Source organism: Tricharina praecox, assembly GCF_024521635.1.
Source record: "Tricharina praecox strain CBS 144465 chromosome Unknown BZA05scaffold_2, whole genome shotgun sequence".
In the NCBI taxonomy this organism is placed as follows: domain Eukaryota; kingdom Fungi; phylum Ascomycota; class Pezizomycetes; order Pezizales; family Pyronemataceae; genus Tricharina; species Tricharina praecox.
Genome location: NW_026250404.1, coordinates 1,586,200 through 1,608,971, shown reverse-complemented (window position 1 = coordinate 1,608,971; position 22,772 = coordinate 1,586,200). Strand labels below are relative to the sequence as shown.

General features: G+C 53.7%; 11 protein-coding genes across 11 annotated transcripts; 5 read left to right on the top strand and 6 right to left on the bottom strand.

The window, feature by feature from the left end:
* Positions 1 to 233: 233 nt before the first annotated feature.
* Positions 234 to 4,680, top strand: BZA05DRAFT_385269 (IKI3 family protein). The gene is made up of 9 exons (XM_051482394.1): positions 234 to 495; positions 556 to 1,525; positions 1,584 to 1,676; positions 1,732 to 2,255; positions 2,308 to 2,464; positions 2,519 to 2,861; positions 2,922 to 3,291; positions 3,344 to 3,629; positions 3,688 to 4,680. The coding sequence occupies exons 1-9, from the start codon at positions 331 to 333 to the stop codon at positions 4,581 to 4,583; spliced, it is 3,804 nt and encodes a 1,267-aa protein (XP_051343666.1). The 5' UTR covers positions 234 to 330; the 3' UTR covers positions 4,584 to 4,680.
* Positions 4,681 to 5,680: 1,000 nt separating this feature from the next.
* BZA05DRAFT_330780 (nucleoporin protein Ndc1-Nup-domain-containing protein) lies at positions 5,681 to 7,050 on the bottom strand (the record flags this gene model as incomplete). The annotated part of the gene is made up of 5 exons (XM_051480553.1): positions 5,681 to 6,077; positions 6,129 to 6,419; positions 6,476 to 6,644; positions 6,716 to 6,820; positions 6,882 to 7,050. 5 exons carry the CDS (start codon positions 7,048 to 7,050, stop codon positions 5,681 to 5,683), a joined length of 1,131 nt encoding a protein of 376 aa, XP_051343665.1.
* Positions 7,051 to 7,262: 212 nt separating this feature from the next.
* On the bottom strand, positions 7,263 to 9,442 carry BZA05DRAFT_385265 (uncharacterized protein). Its single transcript, XM_051482393.1, has 4 exons — positions 8,722 to 9,442; positions 8,156 to 8,670; positions 7,941 to 8,105; positions 7,263 to 7,639 (listed from the first exon to the last, which is right to left on the bottom strand). The coding sequence occupies exons 1-4, from the start codon at positions 9,288 to 9,290 to the stop codon at positions 7,440 to 7,442; spliced, it is 1,449 nt and encodes a 482-aa protein (XP_051343664.1). The 5' UTR covers positions 9,291 to 9,442; the 3' UTR covers positions 7,263 to 7,439.
* A 507-nt stretch (positions 9,443 to 9,949) lies between these two features.
* On the bottom strand, positions 9,950 to 10,940 carry BZA05DRAFT_109891 (uncharacterized protein). Its single transcript, XM_051478564.1, has one exon. It carries the CDS (start codon positions 10,709 to 10,711, stop codon positions 9,983 to 9,985), a length of 729 nt encoding a protein of 242 aa, XP_051343663.1. The 5' UTR covers positions 10,712 to 10,940; the 3' UTR covers positions 9,950 to 9,982.
* BZA05DRAFT_109880 (Vps51/Vps67-domain-containing protein) lies at positions 10,646 to 11,794 on the top strand. Its single transcript, XM_051478563.1, has 2 exons — positions 10,646 to 10,665; positions 10,720 to 11,794. Exon 2 carries the CDS (start codon positions 10,846 to 10,848, stop codon positions 11,614 to 11,616), a length of 771 nt encoding a protein of 256 aa, XP_051343662.1. The 5' UTR covers positions 10,646 to 10,665; positions 10,720 to 10,845; the 3' UTR covers positions 11,617 to 11,794.
* Positions 11,678 to 13,119, bottom strand: BZA05DRAFT_456642 (Ca2+ regulator and membrane fusion protein Fig1-domain-containing protein; the record flags this gene model as incomplete). The annotated part of the gene is made up of 3 exons (XM_051487562.1): positions 11,678 to 12,164; positions 12,221 to 12,872; positions 13,080 to 13,119. 3 exons carry the CDS (start codon positions 13,117 to 13,119, stop codon positions 12,113 to 12,115), a joined length of 744 nt encoding a protein of 247 aa, XP_051343661.1. The 3' UTR covers positions 11,678 to 12,112.
* A 939-nt stretch (positions 13,120 to 14,058) lies between these two features.
* Positions 14,059 to 16,252, bottom strand: BZA05DRAFT_415299 (PIN domain-like protein; the record flags this gene model as incomplete). The annotated part of the gene is made up of 5 exons (XM_051485304.1): positions 14,059 to 14,068; positions 14,270 to 15,805; positions 15,858 to 15,977; positions 16,103 to 16,181; positions 16,240 to 16,252. The coding sequence occupies 5 exons, from the start codon at positions 16,250 to 16,252 to the stop codon at positions 14,059 to 14,061; spliced, it is 1,758 nt and encodes a 585-aa protein (XP_051343660.1).
* Positions 16,253 to 16,658: 406 nt separating this feature from the next.
* On the top strand, positions 16,659 to 17,481 carry BZA05DRAFT_385259 (translation machinery-associated protein 16). The gene is made up of 3 exons (XM_051482392.1): positions 16,659 to 16,915; positions 16,978 to 17,062; positions 17,119 to 17,481. Exons 1-3 carry the CDS (start codon positions 16,750 to 16,752, stop codon positions 17,390 to 17,392), a joined length of 525 nt encoding a protein of 174 aa, XP_051343659.1. The 5' UTR covers positions 16,659 to 16,749; the 3' UTR covers positions 17,393 to 17,481.
* A 234-nt stretch (positions 17,482 to 17,715) lies between these two features.
* On the top strand, positions 17,716 to 18,839 carry BZA05DRAFT_415297 (mitochondrial glycoprotein; the record flags this gene model as incomplete). The annotated part of the gene is made up of 4 exons (XM_051485303.1): positions 17,716 to 17,905; positions 17,974 to 18,089; positions 18,150 to 18,461; positions 18,525 to 18,839. The coding sequence occupies 4 exons, from the start codon at positions 17,716 to 17,718 to the stop codon at positions 18,837 to 18,839; spliced, it is 933 nt and encodes a 310-aa protein (XP_051343658.1).
* Positions 18,840 to 18,989: 150 nt separating this feature from the next.
* BZA05DRAFT_109739 (nuclear pore complex assembly-domain-containing protein) lies at positions 18,990 to 20,298 on the bottom strand. The gene is made up of 2 exons (XM_051478562.1): positions 19,958 to 20,298; positions 18,990 to 19,903 (listed from the first exon to the last, which is right to left on the bottom strand). Exons 1-2 carry the CDS (start codon positions 20,124 to 20,126, stop codon positions 19,140 to 19,142), a joined length of 933 nt encoding a protein of 310 aa, XP_051343657.1. The 5' UTR covers positions 20,127 to 20,298; the 3' UTR covers positions 18,990 to 19,139.
* A 1-nt stretch (position 20,299) lies between these two features.
* Positions 20,300 to 22,701, top strand: BZA05DRAFT_109733 (uncharacterized protein). Its single transcript, XM_051478561.1, has 4 exons — positions 20,300 to 20,616; positions 20,821 to 21,004; positions 21,138 to 21,311; positions 21,367 to 22,701. The coding sequence occupies exons 1-4, from the start codon at positions 20,444 to 20,446 to the stop codon at positions 22,477 to 22,479; spliced, it is 1,644 nt and encodes a 547-aa protein (XP_051343656.1). The 5' UTR covers positions 20,300 to 20,443; the 3' UTR covers positions 22,480 to 22,701.
* The last annotated feature ends 71 nt before the right edge of the window (positions 22,702 to 22,772 follow it).

Here is a 22,772-nt window from a genome sequence, read left to right as displayed (position 1 = left end):
GTAGTGTGTCATCGATCCTCGCCCTGGGCGGCAACAGACCACCGGCTACAAATACGTTTGAATACTCCACTCCAATCAACCAGCCTTGCGCCTTCCGACTCAAATCCTTCAAAATTCGGAGAATTTCCTGTCGAGTGACATGATTTCGATGAATTCGCTCAAGTGTTCAGCTTATGCCGCAATGCGGCTCCGCTTTTGTGTCGGAGTGTGGTTACGTGTGTCATAGTTGTACCACCCAGTAGTGGGGCACATGTTTAACCCAAAAATTATAGCGGGGCACGTCGCAGCCGTCTTCACCGCAACAAACAAACAAACGGCCACAACCCCACAATGCGCAACCTACTGAAAACATACCAGCGCACCGTCGCCGTTGAAGCCACCATCTTCCCCGATGCGCCTATTACTGCGTCCACGTGGGATGTTTCCACCGACAGTTTAATATGCGCGTTTGGGCCGTCGGAGGGGGAGGGACTGGTAGAGCTCATGAGGGCTACGGTGAGTTGGAGATAATATCGGAGGAGTTGGGATGCCCCGCTGATGAGGAGGGAATTGTAGGCAAATGGAGATTTTACGCCAATAACCTCATGGGAGGCCACGGTAATACCGGACGACGACGAGGCCACGAATAATCGCATCGTCAGCTTGTTCTACCTCCCGGATACATCCTCTACATGCGTCATCTTCTCAGGCGGAGATATAGTGCTTGTGCGCGAACAGGACATAGGTGTGGAGGTTGAGATTGTTGGGTCCATCGAGAGCGGGATCTCGGCCACCGCATGGTCACCCGACGAAGAGGTGCTGGCCATTGCGACAAAGACCAAGACACTACTGTTGATGACGAGGGAGTTCGAGCCGATCGAGGAAGTGGCATTTTCAGTCGAGGACTTCAAAGCGTCGAGACATGTGAGCGTCGGCTGGGGAAAAGCAGAAACACAGTTCCAGGGGAAACATGCGAAGGCGCAAGGCCTAAGGGATCCTACAGTGCCGGAGAAGGTGGATTCGGGAGTGCTTAGTCCGCGGGACGACGCGCAGACTGTGATCACTTGGAGGGGTGATGGTGCATACCTGGCTGTGTCTACGATCGAGGACCAGGAACGACGAATGGTCCGTGTGTACAGTCGTGAAGGACAGTTGGACAGTGTTAGCGAGCCAGTAGATGGACTAGAATCACCGCTGAGCTGGCGGCCAGTCGGCAACCTGATCGCCGGTATTCAGCGGAAGCCCAGCGGGGTGGATGTTGTTTTCTTTGAACGGAATGGTCTTCGTCATGGAGAGTTTACTCTCAAGACAGGAGAGAAGACGCCATCGACTGAGCTCAAGGTCAATTCGATGCTCTGGAACGGAGATTCCTCAGTGCTGGCAGTTGGCCTCGCCGATAGAGTCCAGCTGTGGAGCACGGGAAATTATCACTGGTATCTAAAGCAGGAGCTCATGGTCCCCTCTTCATCGTCTTCCTCTACAGAAATTAAATATGGTTTCCAATGGCACCCCGAGAAACCCTTGCAATTTGTCCTTACTTCGGCCAGTAAGAACTCAGGCGTCAATCGTCGTTCCTATTTCGATCAGTGCTGATGCGGCTTTAGAAATGGTCAAATTCAACTCGTTTGTATGGAACACTGCCTCAGGGTCGTTGGTCGCGCCCAATGATTACGGCATTGTTGGTGTGGTGGACGGAGGTGTGTACCCCACTATGAAGAGGAAGCATCTGATTTCTCACAATCCCGCACGCAGACAAGCTTAAACTGACGCCGATTCGAATCGCCAATATTCCACCACCGATGTCATTCTGTGATGCGGGACTGGACGCCACAGCTGTTGACGTGGCAATAAGCCCAAGCGGCACCCGTATTGCAGTCCTGCAGCACACTAGTGTGGATCTCATCGATTGGGGGTTCAAGCCAGCGAAGGATCCTGAAGTCACTCGAAATCTCTTCACATTTTCAAGCAGCGAAAGCTTTCGCCAGGTCTGTTTCCTCGATGAGGAGACAATCTGCCTGCTGGGAGAGGATGCAGGTGATGCAAATATATTGCGCCGAGTAACGCTTAGCAATCCAGTAGACGCTGAGAATCTCCACTTTTTCACCATCGACTCGTCAGTGTGCAACATCAAGGCTGCTGGAGAACTTGGAGGGGTGTTGCGTCAGAGCCAGACTGGAATTGTGACTCGATACAATTTCGAGGACAGAACGAATTATCCGGTCTGCGCGCTCCCCGCAAAATGTCCGTGGATGGAAGCCGTCACTCTAGAGGGCCAGGTAGGACTCTGCAAGTGCCCACCATAAGGATTTTTATTAACTTTGAGTTGAGATTATCGTGTTTGGTCTTTCGGAGGCTGGACGTCTTTACGCCAATGAACGACTGCTGGCTTCGTCGTGCACATCGTTTGCCGTTACAGATTCGCACTTGATATTCACGACCAGTCAGCATGTAATCAAATTCATTCACTTGGCATCCAGCATCCACGGTAGGTCTTTGTCAATTCAGAAATTTCTGTTCCAGCCACTAACTCGGAATGTAGATCTCGAAGTGCCCTCCGATGAAGCCAACGGTGACGAGCGCTGCCGAAACATCGAGCGTGGCTCGCGCATAGTCAGCGTGATGCCCTCTACTTTCTCGCTAGTCCTGCAGATGCCTCGTGGAAATCTCGAAGCCATCTACCCTCGGGCCCTCGTGCTGGCAGGAATACGCAGAAGCATTGAAGCTCGTAATTATAAGAAAGCGTTCCTTGCGTGTCGAAATAACCGTGTAGACCTTAACTTACTGCATGATTACGCGCCCGCGCAGTTTCTGGAGTGCATTGAGCTGTTTGTCACACAGTTGAAGAAGATTGAATATATCGATCTGGTACTTTCGCAATTACGGTATGCTCTGATAGACTTTCACCTGTTACTGGGGGAAAGAACCCGCTAACTGGGACATAGGGAAGAAGATGTGACGAAGACTATGTACAGGGAGACACTGCCCTCCGTCACATCCCTCTTGCCGGAAACAAAACCTTCTGCTACTGGAGTTACTAACAAAGTCAATACCATCTGTAATGCCTTCATCGACGTCCTGCGGAAAAAGTATCTCTCTAAACACATGCAAAACATCATCACTGCATATGTATGCAAGACTCCGCCAGACCACGAGTCGGCGCTGAGCTTGATTACATCGCTCAAGGGGAAGGAGTTGTACGAACAAGCGATTACACATATATGTTTCCTGTCCGATGTTAATAAGCTGTATGATACTGCTCTGGGAATATATGATCTGGAAGTAGCGATCATGATTGCACAACAGGCACAGAAGGTTCGTCACAACTACTCACTCGCTCGTTATTCGTGCTAATTGAGCTTGATAGGACCCACGAGAGTACCTTCCGTTCCTACAAAGCCTCCAGGAAATGTCCGAGCTCCGACGTCGCTTCACGATCGATGATAAGCTTGGCCGGTACTCGAAAGCGCTACAAAGTTTATTCGACATGGGCGGCGATAGCTTCGAGGAGACTCGAAGGTACGCTATTCGGAAGGAACTGTATACCGAAGCCCTCCAGCTGTACAAATACGAGCCGGAACATATGAAAGCTGTCATGCGCGACTATGCCGATTTCTTACATGCTATGAGTCGGTTCAAGGAGGCAGGATTTGGTTGGTCTCAAGATTGGCAAATGTGGCGGGGCTCAATGGCTGATGTATCTGGATGTAGCATACGAGTACCTGGACGAGACAGCCCTGGCAATAGAAAGCTACCAAAACGCCGGACAATGGGAAGAATGTCTCTTCATCGCGACGCGGGCCCAAGTGTCCGACCTCCCCTCTCTCGCCGCCTCCCTGGCCGAATCCCTGGCCGAACAAAAACTCCACCGCGAAGCAGCAACAATCTACCTCTCGTATCTGTCCGACGTGCCCTCGGCGGCCGCCGCCCTGTGCGCCGGCACCCACTACTCAGAGGCCATGCGGACCGTGATGCTGCACAAGCAACCCACACTCCTAAGCACCATCATCGACCCCGCGCTCACAGACGCCTTCGCCTCGTCATCCAGCCTGTTCGCCGAGTGCCGCGGGCAACTCAAGGCACAAACCGCGCGGATCGCCGAGCTCCGCGAAAAAGCCAGCATCGACCCGCTCGCCTATCTCGACGCCATCACGGAGGCCGACGCACCCGACAATGTCTCTCTCGCGCCGACCAACGCCAGCACGTCGGGCGCCTCGCTGTTTACCCGCTACACCGGTGCCTCCCTCGGAACCGCACAGACGGGCGAGACAAGGAAGACCTCCAAGAACCGCCGGAAAGACGAGCGGAAGCGCGCCCGCGGCAAGAAGGGCAGTGTCTACGAAGAGGAGTATCTGGTCAACTCCGTGCGTCGCCTTGTAGAGCGGGTCGATAGTGTTAGGGAGGAGATGGCGGGGCTGGTCGAGGCGATGTTTAGACGAGGCATGAGGGAGAGTGCCGGTGCTCTGCAGCAGGCGGTGGTGGAGTTGCTGGCAATGCTAAAGGAGGCGGTGCCGACGGTTTTTGTGCCGCATTTGATGGAGGGTGGGCAGGTGGTGGAGGTAGAGGTGCCTGTGGTTAGGGAGTATGAGGGGCTTTCTTTGGTGTAGGGTCTCAACTCTGTTGTAAAAGTATCTGTATCATTCGATAGATAGACGATGCGGAGACACCCGTGGAACCGGCAATAAAAAAAGTTTACAAGAAAGAATCCCCGTCCTTCCATCATGCAGAAATGAGAATGAGTATAGTGAGTAAACATAACATAAAGGGAAAAAAAAGCAAACGCCAATCCATTCCACCCGTAGGTAAAGTACCAAGCAACCAACCGCAACCAGTACTACAATTGAAACCGAACGCAGAAAAATTGCCCAACATACAAGATAATATCGCTTGTCAATTCTTTTAGATCATAGTCATACCAAGAGGCAGCTTACTCCGCACATCACTGGGCAATTCCATCTGGTTTAGGAACGGCGCAAATGCATTGGCGATATCGGCGATGGTAGTCTTGAGCTGTGCGATCAAGGCCTCAGGCTCCTCGAGCCAGATTTTTCCGGTCGCCAGGTGTGCCTCGGTATCGGTCCAGTGTAATGGGGGATTGGCGGTATAGCTCTCGAGGGTCTCCAACGTGGCGCAGAAGCTCTGGAGTATCCTACCAACGTGGCCCTGGACGACACCAAAGTCGTCTTCATCGAGTGAGGAGATGACTAGTTTTCCAAGTGCTATTTACCGCATGGGTCAGCCTGTGATGGCTGCAGAAGGGAAGAGGAGGGAAATACCAGAAACCGCATCGATCGGAACCCGCACATTGGGAATAGCACCGGCAGTCACTCGCTGAACAGTCTGCCTAAACGGTTCTCCACAGGACGACGCCAGCATGGGCTCAATCTGCTCCTTGACTATGTCCAAAGCCGACTTCGTCGCCTTGCTCGGATCAAACGAATCCGGAATTGACAAGTGCTTGCGCAGGGCGGCGCTCGGGGACGCGGAACCATCACCAGCCTGTACCATATCCAGTAGGTTACGACCGGGAGAGCGGGGGCCTGTCTTCACCAGGATGTTGGCCTGGTTGATCGGGATCGGAGGCGGACTGTTGTGCGCTGGGGCAGAAGATTGCGTGGGTGGTGCGGAGACAGCAGCTGGGGTGTGCGGGGATTTGAGCTCGGTCAGCTTGATCTCGACGTCGTTGACAGCTCGCAGGCACTCATTAAGGATGTGTTCCCATGATGATGGCTTGCGGTCGACATCGGCGAAGATGGCGCGTCGGCGGTCGGGACGGTTGTGGGCAATGTGGTTCAATTCCGCGAAGGCCATCGGCTGTGCTCACGGTTAGCCATTCGCAGTTCCTTCGGAAGCGAGAATAGATACGCACCTGTGTCAATGGGGCCTTGGCAGTACGGAGCCCAGTAATGAGAGTTCCATTAGGATCGCTCGATTTGTCGGTGATCGTCTTGCCGCCCTGGAACGGATCCTCGGTAAAGAAGGCGTTAAAAGCAGCATGGGAGACTTCAGACGATAAAACGATCATGAGCGCGAGGAAACAAGACCGAATGAAGAGCGTAGGTCCAACCGGAAACGAGGGGAGCGCAGCCGAGCGGTTCAACCTGGCATACAGTCAATACCCTCAATGACCCGGGAAGCGCAACCAAGCATACCAGTAAAAGTGTCTCGCAAACGCCAATGTGTGGGACCAAAGGATATATCGGAACGGAAAGTACACGAGAGGACCGAAGATAGAAAAGAAAGACACATAGTATCCCACATTCCACGCCACAGTAGGGATCTGAGCCGCACCGGCGTCCTTGTAGGAGGCATACGGAACCTCGGGGAATACCAATCTCGCCCTGTCGTAGTAGACATGTGCGCAACCGCGGAAGACACCGATGAAAACGGAGAAGAACACCAGATAAAGGAACCTCTCATTCAGCCTTGGCCGTTCGTAGCTCCTACAATCCTCAGTCAGCACAGCTCCTTCACCACCATCTGACCAATGTGTACGCACCTTCCCTCAACCACAACACCGAGCTGGTCTTCGGGGCCGCAAGACAACAAGTACAGCGTCATGAATACCACCGAAGACAACACGTAGGTAAAGATTGCCGAGTAAGTCGCAAAAGATCCGATCGCTCTCTGGAAGGCATGAAACGGGGATGAGTGCGCTCTTTTGACAACTGGCAGAAGCTGTATTAGCAGAGCTCTCGTCTCTCCGTCCTCCAAAATTCCCCCCGCAAGTAAAACCAACCGTGTAGCTGCGCGATCCTCAAGATCAAGAGTGGCATAGCCGACAGGAAAAACAGCACAAAGCATTTCAGCCCGGTCATGCTTATCGGGAACAGCACCCAAAAAACTGCCAACACCTGTCGTCAGTACAAATTCGACTGTCGTCTTTGGGAGAGCAGGAGGCTCACAGTTCGATTTATCGCTTATGATGATTGCTTCCAGGTAGCAAAAGCCGAGTGAAATCAAGCAGGCGTGTGCAAACCTCCGATGTAGCAGAGGTGTAAGTATCGTCTGGTAATGAGGGGGCGGCGGTCTCGCTGCCGGAGTTGGCAGCGAGCGCGATATGGACTGCACCATCGTGCGAGGTGGCGGCGGCAGCGGTAGTGGAGTGTGTCGTTTGCGGGTGATCGAAGTTGATGTTGATGTGTGGTGATATGGTCGACAAGTTGGAAGGACGCGGTTCTAAGTGTGCCCAGCCTTTGATTTGTTTAAAGAAAGTCACCTGAAAGCGCGAAACTCTAAGCGGAACTTGCCGCAAACATCACAGTTTGTCACTCAGATGCTATATGCCACGTTTCAAGTCCTCAACTTTTACATTCGAGGAAGTATCCCACGGCCGTAAGCTTAGTGCTGGGAAGTACACATTGTAGAAAACACAGCCTACCAGCCCAGAGCAAAAATTCATTCAGCCTTGTACGCCAAAACCCAAACTCATACACATCATGTATGAATCATATATCGCTCGCTCAGCAAACGTCGTTAAGCCAGCCCATAGATTCCACGGCACCGATCGGTCCATGGTCCGCGACATGTCTCACGTCTCCGTTATATCCACCACGGCCTCCTCCTCGTCCTCGCCCTCCAAAGCCTGTTCGGCCACGTCGGCCGCCGCCTCCTCGGTGCCCTTCCCAAGATCCCCGGTAATCATTTCGTCGGTGGTGGTGACCTTTATAAATGAAACAAAGAAAGTAAGAAACCAAAACAGGAAAAAGAAAAAAGAAAAAAAAGGGCAAGTATAGAGAAGGAACATGGGGGGTGTCCAAAAGGGAATAGACAAAAAATGATAAACAAAAACACCAATCACCACCTCCCGCTCGACCCCCAACTGGGAATCGCCATCATCGATGGTGCGCCAGCAGATCCGGGGAGCGTATCAGTAACGCTGGAGGTGTTGTTGTGGTGTGCAGAGGGGTTGGCCCCCATGTTCCCTGAGGATTTGCGCCTAGGAAAGAGACTCTCCCACTCGCCTTCATTGTTATCTTCCTCGATACGCAGCAGAAGTCTCTCGCCGACAACCGTGTTGAAGCGGACCGTCTGCGCCGGCTTCTTCCAGTGATTTTTGTCGATACGGCCGGCATCGATGGGTTTCGATCCCCGTCGGACAGCGAGCACTACTATCGGCTCCGGATTATCTATTTTCTGTCAGCATTTCAACGAAGAGATGGTGTGAACCTTTTGGTACCCGTATAGACCCGAATACTCTCATCCACCGGCTTCACCAGCGCCGCCCAAACTTTATGTTCCCAGTGAGCCACACCGACGACTTCGAACTCGACCTTACTCCCGAAATCGCCGGTCTTTGCCAACACGGATTTCGACGCCGGTCTCGGAGTGATGAGAACGTTATTCGCCATCAGTTTGACATCATTCTCCTTCGCCAACATGGTTGGAATGTCCAGGTCGTTCAGCAGCGCCGTACTAGTAGCGGTACTGAGTAGATACCCGGTGTAGAAAACCGTCTTCTTGATCCTTAACGGCTGGAACCCACGCATACCGAACGACCGCTGCACCTCGTTATGCTCATCGACCATCGTCTGGATTTGCTTGAGCTCAATGGTCGGATCGAGAGATCGCGCGGTCTCGGCCACTTGGATGACATCCGTCTTGAGGTGCGCTCGTCGGTTGTAGGTCGTCTGGACGTAGTTTTTGCAAAAGTCCTCGAAGGTGCGCACGTGCTTTACTCGGTCTTCGTAGATTCTGTTTTAACGTCAGTCATCCGGTTTCCACTCGGCGCGGGGTATGACTAACCGTAGCTCTTGCGCCTCCGAGTAGGTATTCAACAGCTCGGCCAAAAACACCGTCTTGAAAGCGAGAGTATTCTGACTCTGCTGTCCAGTGGGCATGACCTTCGGCTTCAGGACGACCATATCGAACACCAATCCGCGACTCTTGACAATCCTCTGCACCAACTCGGCGAAGCCCGTATCGCTCCTGCCAGTCAGGAGCACAGTCAACGCATCCTTCTGGCGCATACTAAGCTCGACCAGCTGTACAATATTCTCATTCCACCATCCGCGCCACGCGCGCATCTCCTCTGCCTCCAGCCCGTCGCCCGTAGCCGCTAAAATCCGCGGATCATGCCACCACCCACCATTAGCGAGCCAGGTCGGCGATTGCAGGTTGTTGAGCGTCGGCGAGTGCCAGATCTTGTAGTTGGGTAGCGGACTGCAGAAGAGCGTATTGTCGAAATCGTACACGTGGATCGCGCGCACTGCTTCGCGCTCCGGCAGTGGTGGGTCCGCCGGAAGAGAGCTCCACTGCTGCATATGCTCGGGCGTGTACTCGCGGGCCGATGACGGTGCCGCCTGCGCGAACATTATTGCGGCGGCGATGGGGGGAGGGTCGGTGGTGAAAGTTTGGTGGGATGTGGTCAGTGTGGATTAGGCGCCGGTGGAGCAAAGGGAAGAAGACTCTTGAGCCAGCCAAAAAGTTGAAAAGATATGATGGCGAGACCAAGGTATAAAATGCGAGGGTTCTGGGATGGGTATTAAAAGCGCTATCTACAGGTAGAGTGAGCATCGGGTCTTTATGGCACGTGACTGATTCTGCAGCACGCCAATTAGCGCGAAGAGCCTGCCGGCACGCGCATATTCTGGCTTTATCATGCTCAACAGTTAGAGGTTGCTCTCAATTGAGTGCTTGAGCCGGGTCAAGTGCTCGGCTTTCGAAAATTATGAAATACGATGTTTTATGGGTGATAATTTGTGCTACTAGCGAGTGATGAATGGTGATGGGATGTGGTTGAATGTGAAGTGCAAGTGGCCACTGCCGCCTTTCAGTATTGTACACATCGCGAGCGCGGCAATACACACTGGAGTAGTACCAGTGCACCTTGAAGCTCACAGAGCTCGCTCCTTCCTCTAATGAATGCACAAAACGAAGCACATGTAATGATGTAGCCACTTCGTTCATCGAGTACACTGCCCCAAGCTGTATCAGATGAGTTCCCATCGCGTACCTCAGGGTTGTACCAGATCTACGCACTGGTCCCAATCACCTCCCTCCGCAGCTACGTCTTCGTCGGTCCCTCTACCGCCTCCCTTAGAGCCCTCTTCCTGCCCTCCATCCAAGCAGCCTGCATGGCCTCCACTTTTCCCCCCAGCACCGTTGCCGTAGCTGCGGTCAACAGCACGACGCCCCTCGCAACCGTACACCCCCTCAGCAGCATCTTCGCACCAATATTCATCCCCACTTTCACACCGACCACAGGCTCCAGCTCAAATCCCCACACCCTCCTGCCTGCCGCGTCTTCCAGCAGTAGTTTGTGCATACTCCTCGTTCCCGCGCGTGCCTCACCCGAGCCAGTATCGTTGGCGGTATTATCTTCCCCGGGGACGACACGGATGACCTCGCGCCCGCGCATTACCTCGCCGCGCTCCGCCATCTCCAGGCGGTCCAGAGCATCGCTACGGGAGGAGCTGATGTCGTGGATGTCCAGCATCTGGACGATGATGCCGTCATTAGGGAGGGTGCTGGATACGGGCGCTTTTGCGGGAAGCGTCGGTGGGAGACATAGGTTCGCGTAGGGCTGGAGGGACAGCGTGATGTCGGATGCTAACAGGCGGAATTTGAGGGATTGCACTAGGGCCTTCCCCGTGGGAGGGTGTGCCGAGGATTGTAGAGCGGTCAGGAGCGTGCGCAGGACCGATAGACGTGCGTGAAGGTGGTGTTGGGTGGAGAGGATTTCGAGGAGCACGTCGATTGAAGGGGGGGGCTGGGAAGGTGTTGGAACGAGCATGGTTGCGTGGTTGGTGGTGGGGACCAACAATGCAGGAGACTCGATAAGACTGGTCCAGACGCAACCTTAAATCCACCTCAGCTCAAAAATACCTACGGTAGCTCACTCAGACCTCACCACCACGAACACCAAAAATGCAATCCTCCTCGCCCTCCTCCTCACGTGCACCCTCAATCTCCATTACCACGCCAATAACATCATACCCACCGTTCCCCTTCCCCAATCCCAGCACGCCCATCTCCTCATCCTCGAGCCCACAACACAGTCTCGACATCCCGCGCAACAGCAGCGCGCCGAAGCGGACACGGCACGCACTCCGGCAGTTCTACAACCTCTCGGCGACGACCGGGGAGCCACTGCCATCGCTCGACCGCGACGACTTCTCAGCGGATAGCTACATCACCAATATCCTGTCAGAGAAATCGCTGCGTGACCTGCTGACCCTCGAGAACACGCTGATCAATGACATCCGCGGGCTGGATGGCGAGCGCAAGGCGCTCGTGTATGATAACTACTCGAAACTGATCGCCGCGACCGATACGATCAGGAGGATGAGGGCTAGTATGGAGCCGTTGACTCCCACGACGAGTACGCTGGAGCCGGCGGTGAGCCATATCGAGGGTGTGAGTCGCGGGTTAGTGGAGGGGATGAGGGCGGCTAGTCCGAGGCCATCGACGGCAAGGGGGAAAATGAAGGGGGTGGAAACGGCGAAGTGGGCGCTTGCGGCACCGGAGAGGATTCGGGGCTTGGTGGAGGAGGGAAGGGGGGATGAGGCGAAGAAGGTGCTGGCGCGGTTGAGGGAATTGTGTGACAAATGGGAGGGTACGGCAGGAGTGGATGTGTTGAGAAAGAAGGGCGAGGACGCCTTTGGGAAAGCGGAGGAGCAGGAAGAGGACATTTCGTAGGGCATTCACTGGCATCTTTATTCGTCGGACAACATTTTGGAATTCAAGCGTCGCTTGCTTGTGCAAGCTTTGTTCATCATCTTACTGCTGCTTTGCACCATTCAAAAGCAGTCTTATCATAATTACATGTACATGCCCAGCCCGTGCAACCATCGTGTGTGGATATAGGAAATGGTATCGTAAAACAAAACAAAAATCCTCATCCCAAAATTCTCCCATCGCACCAACACATCATCGTAGTCGTTCGTTATAACTGCAAAGCCCGAATCGCCCCCATCCCGCCCAGGAAAGACAAGGAAAGAAAAAGAAAAGAAAACCCAAAGGAAATGCATCAAGGAAATCGCCACCGCCGAAAATGAAAAGAGACACTCATCGTACTCATGACACCCTGCCCAACCAACCAAGCCCCAAACCCCCTGACCCGTACTTATCTTCTTTTTGTAATACAATTGGCATAGCCCTCATTAGGTTCGTCGTGTGTCGGATGGGTGTAGATTTAGATCTCTTCCTCGTTGGTCAACTTCTCAACCAGGTGCATGGACAGAATCCTGTTTCAAGCGTTAGCAAAGTGCATCACAGTGAGGAAAGAATGCGGGGGGCATACATGACAAGGAGACCGATGGTAACGATGATTAACAGTGCAAATCCGAACCAGCCTAATATCATCGCGGTAACACCCACTCCCGTTTGGACACTTCCATTCCCCATGTTTTCCGCTATAGTCGCTGCTGCAACGGACGCCGTATGCTGCCAAAGCACGGAAACGAGCACGAAGATAGCAGCCACGAAGATCACCGCCAGAGCAATCTGGCTGACAGCCCTAGACGGTAACCGGCCAACATTGGGACCACCCGGGTACTCCTCCTCGTAGCCAGGGAACGTAGCGAGTAGTAGTAAAACAACGGTAGCGAGAATGATAGCGATGATGATGAGGTAGGGAAACACGATGCTGTCCTTGAACGTCTGCGCGACCCACACAAGGTTGAGGGGGTCCTGGTCCGAAGGGATCTGCGCGGCCAGAGAGGAAGCATTCGCGGAGCACAGCCACGAACCGCCGTCAGGGTTGACACAGATTCCGAAGAAACCGACACGGGCCTCCAGCTGAGCATCACCCACGATGTTGCCGATCGCGCGCGACAAGCCCGGGTCGACTTGCGCGGGGTCGAAAACGGGGGACGTGCGGTCGTACCAGAGATTAATGAGGAATATCGACGGTATCAACACGGAACTTGACGAGCATCCTGCTAGTAACAGTGCTGTAAGGTAAATGCATTAGCTACAGAGCTCCGCGATCACCGGAGAAAGTTGCGACGAACAGAGTAAGATTATAGCAACGAGAATCAGTACCATTAACACATGGTGGTACCCGAGGAACGGCACCAGCCCTGTTCAATTGTCAGCTTTGATTATTATTGTCGCGATGCCCTTCCGGAGGTCGAGGACGTCGAAGAGGGAGAACCAACGTTGGAAGCCGAACACGAACTTGATCTTTCGCTCAACCATTTTATGCTGTAGCGAAGATTCCCGGCCTTACTGATCACTCTTAACCAGACAAGACGACGATTGACGGGTGAGTTGAAGTGGTCTGCACTCGTGGGTGCTGCGCCGTTGTCGGAGGGGAAGGAGAAGCGGGAGTGGATTTCGAGACGGCGGCGACGTGTAAACAAATTGTTTCGTGACGGGTGTTTAGGATGGATGCAAAGCGGATGCAGGAGCGGCGGGCTAAATGTTGTGATGATGTGCAGGAGGAGGATGTAGAGCGGAGGGAGTAGTGGCAGCGGTAGTTGGTGTTGTTGATGTTGATGGTGGCGGGTTCTGTTGACGCGGACTTCTTCTTGTCGGGACGAGAGGAAGATGCAACAGCAGCAGGCAAGCAAGCACGTTCGTTGCAATCGTTCGTTCGTGTTCGTGTCGTGATGAATATGTGATTGATTGATACGCTATGATCTGACGCGCAATCGAGTCAAGTGGAATCCAGCCAGGCACCGCACCAAAAAGTAAAGTTGAAAGTAGAGAGGCTGGCAGGCGGCTGATGCTGGTGGGCTGGTGGGCTGGGCTGGCTGGGCCTAATTTGGGGAGGGGGCATTCTCCTGCGGGTGTGTGCTGGACACACATACAACAGACAGGCGCGGTGTGGGGAAGCGGATGTAAACACCCCAATCACCATAGCAACCCAACCGACGAGTCTGTACTGGTAACTACTAGTACGCCTCATCATATCAAGAGAGTGCGACAAATATTGACTCTGTTATGATTTATTAGGCGTCGATAGCCTGGGGTGAGAACGGTCGCAGATGTTGCGCTGCAACTGTGTAACTACCCCGGAGCAAAGAGATGATATCGCGTGTCAATGGAGATAATGAAGGTCCCCACCAAAGTGCCATCGTGAACTTGGTATTTCATCCCATCTCATAATCCAGTGCATATATATAAATCGCCACTTCACCTAATGCTAATAACAAATATAAAGAACAGTTGGATAAAAAAAACAAGAGACGAGAAGGTATAACCGGCCCAAACCAACACAAGAAACGCCATATACAGATGCTATACTACACACTGCCACGCTCACCTACTGTATGCAAACCTATCAAACATCCCCTTCCCGAACACCCCATCGACGTCCTGACTATTATCTGCGCTCGTGACATACCTATCAAAACCAGACAGGAACTCCTCACTCTCATTGCTATCCGCCGACTCCGATTTTGCAAGTATGGGTATTGATAATGGCATAGTCGCCGACCTGGATGGGGGAATTGTTCTAGGATTTTGGTTGAGAGCCCTCGCACCCAAGTGCTGTAGCGATGTCATTGCAAGGACCGCAGTGCTCTGCACCCGTGGCTTCTCGATCACAGCGGCGAGATCCTTTACGCCTCCCTGCTTCGGGAATGCGAATGCTTCTTTCCAGCCTTGCGCGACCTTCTTGGCAGATTCGATCGCGGCTGGTGAGGGTGGTAGACATAGACTGGGACTGGGTGACGACTCCTCGGTCTGGGTGGGTATGGGAGGCACGTTCTTCTTCTGCTGCAGTGCGAGTGTGGTCGGAGTGAGCGCGGGTGTGATGTTCTTCTTCGGTCGCGGCTTCGGTGTCGGTGTACTGTTGATGGGTCGCCGGCTCTGAGTGGCGAAGAATGGGCTCCGTTCCACCGCTGCTGGGGTGGGTGTTGTGGCGGTGGTCTTGAGTTTCTTGCTCGCAGAGGTGGTGGTCGCATCAAACGGGCGTTTCATGGGGGTTGATGCCGATGTCGTCTTTGCTGGCGCGGACTGAGAAACAATCCTATTCGTATTCTTCGGTTGCAGCACCGGAGTAGCAACAATGGCGCGTGCTTCTGATTTTGGCTTGAAGAAGGATGTGATGGATTTATTCTTTGGCGTCGTCGTCATTTGTACTTTCTGGTTTGGCGGGGGCCATGGCTTCGCCGAATTGCTCGGCCCCGGGGGCAGTGGAACAATCTGGATGGGCTCCTTCGTCATCGGGTCGAGTTGCCCGCAAGCAACAAGACGTGCGATATCCGCTTCGATTTCCGGGCCAATGTAACAAAGTATCTCGTCGTCGATGGTCACCTGCGGACTCGGATCATTGGCCATCACTATCTGCTCCTGTATTGGGCAGAAAACGCGCTGATGTAGAAATGTCATATCCGCACGCTTGAACGCCTCCAGGTACCCCGAAGGAACCTTCTTCTTCCCCTCCAGTTGGACGGCTCGGAGCAGCTTTTCCACATCTCTGTAGCGTCTCATGTAGCTATACGCAGTCTTGAGACCCATCGTCGGAATGTTCTCCAAATAGTCGCAGCCACTCAGAATACACATATGCCTGAATTCGGTCTGTGTCCACCCGGCCAGACTGATTTCCTTGCAAGCGGTGAAGTGCTCACGGTTGACCTCCACAAATTCCCCGAACTGGTCCAGCTTCGTGAGAAGAGTCTTGACGCCGAACACCAGCAGGTCCGAGTCTTCTGAGATAACGGCGTCGATGATTCCCATTTTCTCGAGGTAGTAGAGCTGCGAGTCGGCTTCGTAGGGGGCGACGAGACATTTCACGCCGAGGGAGGCACACGCGTCGATGATGTGGCGGGCCATCATCGGGGTCACGTCGATCGATTTTTGAAGCTCGAGGTACGCTTGCGAGCTGCGGCCGAGCTTGAGGAGTTCCAGTCCGGTGGCTTTGCTCTGTGCACGTTTTCTATATTACAATTAGAACTTGTGTGATGTGTTGGACATATCAGCGCACTTACTTCTCGCGTTCAACTTCGGTTCCGGACTTGCTCGGAAGGTAGTCTCCATCGAATACTAGATACGGCGTGACGCCAAAATGCCGTAGCATCCTGACTCGGTGCATAACGTAGTCGACATATCTATCCAGTCCGTCAGTCGCTTTCACTCGGCAGCGAATGGAAAAAGGGTGAAGTACTTGACAGTGGGTTTCCCCAATGCTAAATCAACCGCACATGATATCGTGCCCTTGTGTAGCCATCCATACGCGTCGACACCAACCGTCTTCCCAGCCCAATCCCTAATGTGGCCCGGTCTTTGGATGGACTTGAGAAGAGGAAGAAGACCTAGGACACAGGTCAGTCAAATCGAATGTCAGCAGAAAGGGCAAGCTCGAAAACCGACCTGTGATACCCATTTTCTAGCAGAAAACGGGGTGGAGATATCTTTCAGAGGTGGAGGCCCTGACAGAAGGGTTGCGGGCCGCTAAAGTACTTCAACACCCAGGCGCGTCCGCATCAAAGCGAAACCCGTGTTCCATGATCCGTCGCACGCGACTAGGTTGGTAAGTAGAATATGGCACATGAGAGCACTGCTTTTCCCACTAGCTTGATCCATTTTGATTTTTAACCTCGATCGCGCAGCCGTTTCAAATCACTCGCGAATCTGGATTGAAGAACGGCAACAGATAAAGTGGCGAGCATCATCATTTCTTGCAGGCGAGAGGGATGACAGGATCCTGATTCATCAGCCGAGTGGAGCTTGTAGTGAAATCCGGAGGTTTTCCGAGTGACGCCAGATGAATTATACTATCGCGCTAGCTAAGCCTGGAGCGCATGCAAAAAAGGCTTGCATGCTCGCAGCACCACCACTGCTCCCCTACACATCCATCCCACCACAACCACCACCGCCAGAATGCCCAAGATCGCCCTCGAGAAAGTTTCCAAAAAGATCCGCAAGAAGAAGGGTGCGCTTGATGGCCTCGGAGACCGCAATGCCGCGCGAATGAACCGTGCCTCGTTGCGGGACCAGAAGCTTAAGCATGCGGCGAAGGTTCGCAACATACAGAAGGAGCACGAGAGTATGAGGATTCTTTCAGTTGACCGTTCAGATATGGTGATGGCTAATACTATACTTCTCCAGTGCTGCGCATCGGTTACTTCAAGGTCGTAACGAAGGGTGTCACTGAACCACTCAGCATTGAGAAGACCCGAGACCTGATCGCACAGTTCGTACACCATCCATACTACCAGGGACACGACCGCTAATAAATGGTTACTGCAGATGGGTAAGCCGCGAGGAAACCGAACTCGAGCGTTACGAGCTCGAGCGACGAGCGGGCCGTCCTCCACTTCCAAAGTACTTAGAGCTCAAGAACAAGGTGGAGAGAGAGCGTGAAGAATTTCGGACAGGGTACCTAATGCCTGACCTGCAGGATATGGTCAATATCGTGAATCTGCAGCGGTGGGATGGAACTACTGGGTCTTTGGCTCAGGTCAAGTTCACAAGAGTGTCCAAAGAGGACCCTCCAGTGGTGGAGGATAAAATGGAGACCTAGATTATGCCGAGAGGGCAATGATTCCCGGGAGGGGAGATTTAGTTGGAGTTTGGCGTTTAAAAGTCGGGCAATTGAAATCTATATCGACTGAGACTTACTTGAATTCTTCGTCAAATTCCAATATCAAACCCAAGAATATGAGCACACATGTTAGCGCATTGAGAGCATGCTGCCAAGCCATCTAATAGTTCTCGTCTTAGCGACTCTAATTTTTCTTTCTGATGTTAATCTGGAACTCCCCGCCAACCATCCCACCAAACCTTCAACTCCATCCATTTCGCCCCTCCACTCAGTACTCATCCTCGCCACCCCCAAATCTTACAATGTTTTCAGCCAGAACAGTAATCCGTGCCCTCCGTGCACCCGTCTCCCGGTCCGTGTCCCGAACAATCTCGACTGTACCCCAGAAATCGGTCCTGGCATCAACATGGAAGAGCTCCGCTCTTATCCGACAGCCCCGCCTGATCGCGCCTTTCTCAACCACCTTCCGTGCTTTCGAGAAGCAGGGTGTCGGTAAGCAATCACCAACTTGCAAAGTTACTACGATTTGCCTAGCTAACGTAATGCTCGTTGACAAATAGTGGACGAGGAACTTGCGCTGAAGCTCGAGTCGGAGCTTAACCTTGAGAAAGAGGTGTCCGAGAACGATGAGATCCCTCAGATCGTGGCCGACTTCATCCAGAACAGCTCCTTCAAGGTTCGTTTTGTTTGCGCTGCTGTAATTGAAGCCATACTAACGGATAATTCGCGACTTCAGATCAACGACAAGCCCGGCCAGGAAGAGGTCGAGCTCATCCGCAAGTTCGGGGATGAGACCATCCGTGTTGTCTTCTCGATTTCCGACCTGAACGCTCTTTCCGAGGATGGTCTGAACGAGGACGCTCTTTTCGACGAGGAGGAGCCTTCGATGCCTCGCAACTCCATGCAGTCTGGAGGTGCTCAGTCGGCCGCCGGAAAGGATAATGGTAACATCGCCGTCGCCGACGACGCCAATGAGGATGAGGATGAGTTTGGCGACGAAGACGAGGAGCCTTCTTTCCCCGCTCGTGTCAATGTCACCATTGAGAAGGTTCGTTTACCCAGGAAAATCTATGAACTCGGAAGGAAGGCAGTGCTGACGGCAACCATGTAGCCCAACCAGGGTGCTCTCCAGGTCGAGGCCATCGCACAAGACGGCATGATGGTCATCGAGAATGTATTCTACCACAAGAACGCCACCCTGGCAACCGCTCAGACCGCGGATGCCGATTGGGAGAGGAGGGGCGTTTACGCCGGCCCTCCGTTTGGTAACCTTGACGAGGACCTTCAGGTTCTTCTCGAGCGCTACCTGGATGAGCGAGGCATCAACACCTCTCTGGCGCTCTTCATCCCTGACTACATTGACTACAAGGAGCAGAAAGAGTACCTGAGCTGGCTTGAAAACGTCAAGAACTTTGTTTCTGCTTAAGTATAGTCACTTCGGGCCTTTTCTCTCTTAACATCTCTTTTCTATTAGCAAACTTGTACAACATTCCTTCTTTTTCATTCTTCGACAATTTATGATGGCGAGGCGGGGCACCTTACTTTTTACGACTCCTGATTTGCGGATCTTTCAAGATCCGGGCAGAAGATCCTTTGATGCGGTAAATGTTGGGGACGGCTAGGTGTATGATATTACAAACAAAAAGCATCATTATACGAACAACCTTTTTGTGATTCCAGCTAGTGATTATCCATGCTGGTGATGGCGATGATGGTGATAATCAAATTAAGCAGCAACATTCCTAGCTCCCAATCCCTTCTTTAGCCCTTCCCCAAGCACCGCCCAATCCAACCCCCCAACGTCCCCTTTCAACGCCGCCTGCTGCGCACTCTTCAACGCATCCTCCACTCGACCCTGATGCACCTGCCACACCACCAACGTATCCTTCGCGACCTCATGTCCACTCCCCTTCAATGCATCCACAAACACCGTCTTCTCTTCCTCACTAAACGGCAGATTCAAGAGCTTGAGCGCATTGACTGCGGGATTGGTCGTGATGCAGTAGTTCACCAGTTTCCTCAAAAACTGGGTACGCAGGAACCCCGGCGCCGTCCGCGCATACAAGAAAGCGGCCTCGGGACTCAGCTGCATCTGCGCGGTGAAGAAGATTTCGACCGCCTCTGGCGATTCGAGTACTGGCTGCACGCAGGTGACGAAGGTGACTGCCATCCGCGCGGAGCCGTGGGTGTAGAGGGTTTTGAGGATCTTCTCCGGAACGGGAGGGGTTACGGCGGGCGCGGTGAGGTGCGCCAGCGCCGACTGCAGCGAGAGGTTGTCGAGATCGTGCACCGCCGTGATCAGGTCGATGAAATTCTGCGGGAGAAGGATGCGCGCGGCGAAGGTGCTTGCGGCGGTGGAAGTGGGTAGGTCCAGCAGCAGGTAGTACAGGAGCGTGTGCTTCTTCAGCGTGTCGAGGTGGTCCGAGGTTGTGATCAACGTGTGGAGGGATTTGAGCGAGGTAACGGATTTTGGAGGGTAGTTTGTTGGCACTGCGGTTGATTGTTAGCTGGAGGAGGTGGACCAAGAGGGGAGGGCGAGCATGCCGTCTTTGATTCTGGCAAAGGATTTCAGTAGGCTGTCGAAGAATAGCTCTTCGTCTAGAAGCTGGCGGTTGCGCAGGATCTCGTCGACCCGGGCTTTTGGGTAGGGGTTCTTGAGGTCGGCGGGGAAGACATTGCGGAAGTCGAGGAGAGGATCATCGGGAATATCCATGGTGTGCTCGTTGTGTATTGTATGTATCGTAGGTAGTGGTGCAGGTGACGATGAAGTTGGTGGTAGTGTTGGTGGTGAGTGGTGAATGATGGTTAGACGCGCTGGTTAACGTGCTGTGAAGGGCAGCCGCGTCGCTTCGAGAAAGTTGGTGGCTGGTCACGGGATTGACCATAGGGTAGTCTCGACCCACAGCTCTTCTTGTTACCGACAACAAAGTATCCAACTTCCAACAATTTCGGCTTTTCCCTAATACCAACCGAGAGGGAGGCAGGAAGAACAACTCGCGCTGCCCAACAACATACTCGCACACCGCCACGATGTCAACTCCTGTGTGCAAGTTCTTTCAGCGCGGTACCTGCAATTTCGGCAGCCAGTGCAAATTCATTCATCCAGGCCAGCCGACTCGGGGCGGGAATGGAGGAGTGCCGGGCCAAGGACAGCAGTACGGAGGCGCGCCACAGAACCAACAGCAGCAACGGGAAAACGATGGGTGAGTAACCTTGAATAGCGAGCAGTGACGCGCGGGAAGAAGCGTGGTGGGGCCGGGAACAATGGCGCCAGACACGTGTGCTGCAGCAGCTCCACTATCTCGACCACCCATCGTTTTCCCCACGACTTCTTCGTTTCTCCTACACAGAGAACCTTCTTCTATACGTTCTTCGACAACGAGCTAACTCGCAATGTCTATATCAAGCTACAACCCAGCCACGAGCGAAACCATCAATATCGACCTAGTCGAGAAGCCGATGTGGATCTTATCGTCGTACGGACCCGGCAAAAACCCGCCAGTACAGCTCATCGATGGCAAAGATATATCGTTCGAAGAGGCTCGAGTGCTAGCCTATCAATGTCAAGCGGAAGGGAATCCCGTTGCATATGTACGCCGCGCAACCTTCTATTCTCTCGGCCCCTCCTCCTCCTCCTCCTCCTCCTCCTCCTCCTCCTCCTCCTCCTCCTCCTCCTCCTCCTCCTCCATTCGGCTCACTGAATTGACCTCCTCTGTTTGAAAAGGAACAACAATGGGTAAAACTCAACACGGAGGCCGACACACAAATCCGGAATATCATGAGCGATCTCCCGGGAGCTGTTCGTTTCTTAACACAGGCGCAAGAGAATCGCGATCAGCTCTACAAGTACAGGACACCGGGTGGTGATCCTACTGGCCCTATTTCGCCGTTCTCACAGGTACTATTGTCTCGTAATCACCACATGGGTTATCTGCTAACATCCGTCCCTACAGCCCCAGCAGCAGCAGCAACTCAATGCAAACCAGAACCCATTCGGCGCACCGACCCAGCCCGCGCCGGCTCAGGGTGCATTCGGACAGCCTGCGTTCGGGCAATCTGCGTTCGGGCAACCAAGCCAGCCGACTATCTCGTTGACTGCGCCGTCGCCTTTTGCGGCAGCCTCACCCACCCAACCTGCCTTTGGGCAGCCGGCTTTCGGACAGACGTCGGCTCCGCAGAGTGCGTTCGGCAAGCCACCACAGCCGGCATTCGGCCAGCCAGCATTCGGACAGACATCGGCATCTCAGAGTGCGTTTGGGAAGCCGGCCTTTGGTCAACCGGCATTCGGACAGTCAGGATTCGCTGCCGCCCAACAACCTCAGCAACCACAACAACCTGCGCAGCCACAGGGTGTTTTTGGTGGTGCTAGTGCGTTTGGAAAGCCTGCCTTCGGTCAGCCAGCTTTTGGACAATCGGCATTCGGTCAGCCATCGGCATTGGGCGCCGCGCCGAGTCCATTTGCAGCCGCAGCAGCCCAGAACCCCGCTGCGGCCAGTCCATTCGCCACCGCCGCAGCGCAACCGCAAAACAACGGCAGCCCGTTTGCCGCCGCGACGCAGAACCAGCCCCAGAACGCTGGCGGTCCGTTCGGCGGATTTGCGCAACAGGCGCAGCAGGGTGGGGCTCCAGCAGCTGCTAACCCTTTTGGACAACCGCAGGGGGCACAGAATGCCGCCTCGCCGTTCAGCCAGGTCAACCCCTTCCAACAGACTCAGCAAGCGCAACAGGCGAACCCGGCCGCGAATCCCTTCGGCCAACCCGCCCTGCTCGCCGCCGCAGCGCCAACAAACGCATTCGCCACTGCTCCCCAACAGCAGTCGGCGTCGCCATTCAGCAATGCAAACCCATTCCAATCCGCCGGACAGCCCCATCAGCAGCAGCAGCCCCAGACAACTCCTAGTGCCGTAAACCCGATTGGACAAACTGCTGCGTCGGCAGCCGGACAGAAGAAGTGGGATGACCCCGTGTTAGAGTACACCGCCGAGGAACTTGCAGCTTTTAGGGCGCCGGAATTCAAGCTCGGTCATGTTCCACTTGTGGCCCCGCCGAGGGAATTGTGTCTCTAGCACCTAAGGCGGGGGATGATGGTGTAAGTTTCACATACCAAGGAGGGATGGGGTGTTTTCGGAGTTTGTGTTTGGTTTCTCTACTCGAATTTGACTTTACTGCTGGCTGTGTGTGCTGTAGATGATGGAGAGTACTTAGCTGTCCGACAATTTGCGGGCTGCAAGCAATATCTATCATCTATTGTTGTTTGTCCAAATCGTCCTGTTATTTTTGGATTGGAATTGGATCCTTGTGGGGAAGGAAGTGTATCCCGACACCCGCATGTATTCGTAGGGGTTCTCGTAGAGGAACG

What these genes read in the sequence shown, in the direction of transcription:
- BZA05DRAFT_385269 (XM_051482394.1), top strand. Translation starts at nt 331, where the DNA reads ATGCGCAACCTACTGAAAACATACCAGCGCACCGTCGCCGTTGAAGCC. An exon ending in TAGAGCTCATGAGGGCTACG is followed by an intron (nt 496 to 555) that starts GTGAGTTGGAGA and finishes AGGGAATTGTAG; the next exon opens with GCAAATGGAGATTTTACGCC. An exon ending in TTGCACAACAGGCACAGAAG is followed by an intron (nt 3,292 to 3,343) that starts GTTCGTCACAAC and finishes TGAGCTTGATAG; the next exon opens with GACCCACGAGAGTACCTTCC.
- BZA05DRAFT_385265 (XM_051482393.1), bottom strand. Translation starts at nt 9,290, where the DNA reads ATGTTCGCGCAGGCGGCACCGTCATCGGCCCGCGAGTACACGCCCGAG. An exon ending in TCGGAGGCGCAAGAGCTACG is followed by an intron (nt 8,671 to 8,721) that starts GTTAGTCATACC and finishes ACGTTAAAACAG; the next exon opens with AATCTACGAAGACCGAGTAA. An exon ending in GAGTATTCGGGTCTATACGG is followed by an intron (nt 8,106 to 8,155) that starts GTACCAAAAGGT and finishes GACAGAAAATAG; the next exon opens with ATAATCCGGAGCCGATAGTA.
- BZA05DRAFT_109891 (XM_051478564.1), bottom strand. Translation starts at nt 10,711, where the DNA reads ATGCTCGTTCCAACACCTTCCCAGCCCCCCCCTTCAATCGACGTGCTC.
- BZA05DRAFT_109880 (XM_051478563.1), top strand. Translation starts at nt 10,846, where the DNA reads ATGCAATCCTCCTCGCCCTCCTCCTCACGTGCACCCTCAATCTCCATT.
- BZA05DRAFT_385259 (XM_051482392.1), top strand. Translation starts at nt 16,750, where the DNA reads ATGCCCAAGATCGCCCTCGAGAAAGTTTCCAAAAAGATCCGCAAGAAG. An exon ending in CATACAGAAGGAGCACGAGA is followed by an intron (nt 16,916 to 16,977) that starts GTATGAGGATTC and finishes ATACTTCTCCAG; the next exon opens with TGCTGCGCATCGGTTACTTC. An exon ending in ACCCGAGACCTGATCGCACA is followed by an intron (nt 17,063 to 17,118) that starts GTTCGTACACCA and finishes TGGTTACTGCAG; the next exon opens with ATGGGTAAGCCGCGAGGAAA.
- BZA05DRAFT_109739 (XM_051478562.1), bottom strand. Translation starts at nt 20,126, where the DNA reads ATGGATATTCCCGATGATCCTCTCCTCGACTTCCGCAATGTCTTCCCC. An exon ending in CTTTGCCAGAATCAAAGACG is followed by an intron (nt 19,904 to 19,957) that starts GCATGCTCGCCC and finishes AATCAACCGCAG; the next exon opens with TGCCAACAAACTACCCTCCA.
- BZA05DRAFT_109733 (XM_051478561.1), top strand. Translation starts at nt 20,444, where the DNA reads ATGTCAACTCCTGTGTGCAAGTTCTTTCAGCGCGGTACCTGCAATTTC. An exon ending in AAGGGAATCCCGTTGCATAT is followed by an intron (nt 21,005 to 21,137) that starts GTACGCCGCGCA and finishes CTGTTTGAAAAG; the next exon opens with GAACAACAATGGGTAAAACT. An exon ending in CTATTTCGCCGTTCTCACAG is followed by an intron (nt 21,312 to 21,366) that starts GTACTATTGTCT and finishes CCGTCCCTACAG; the next exon opens with CCCCAGCAGCAGCAGCAACT.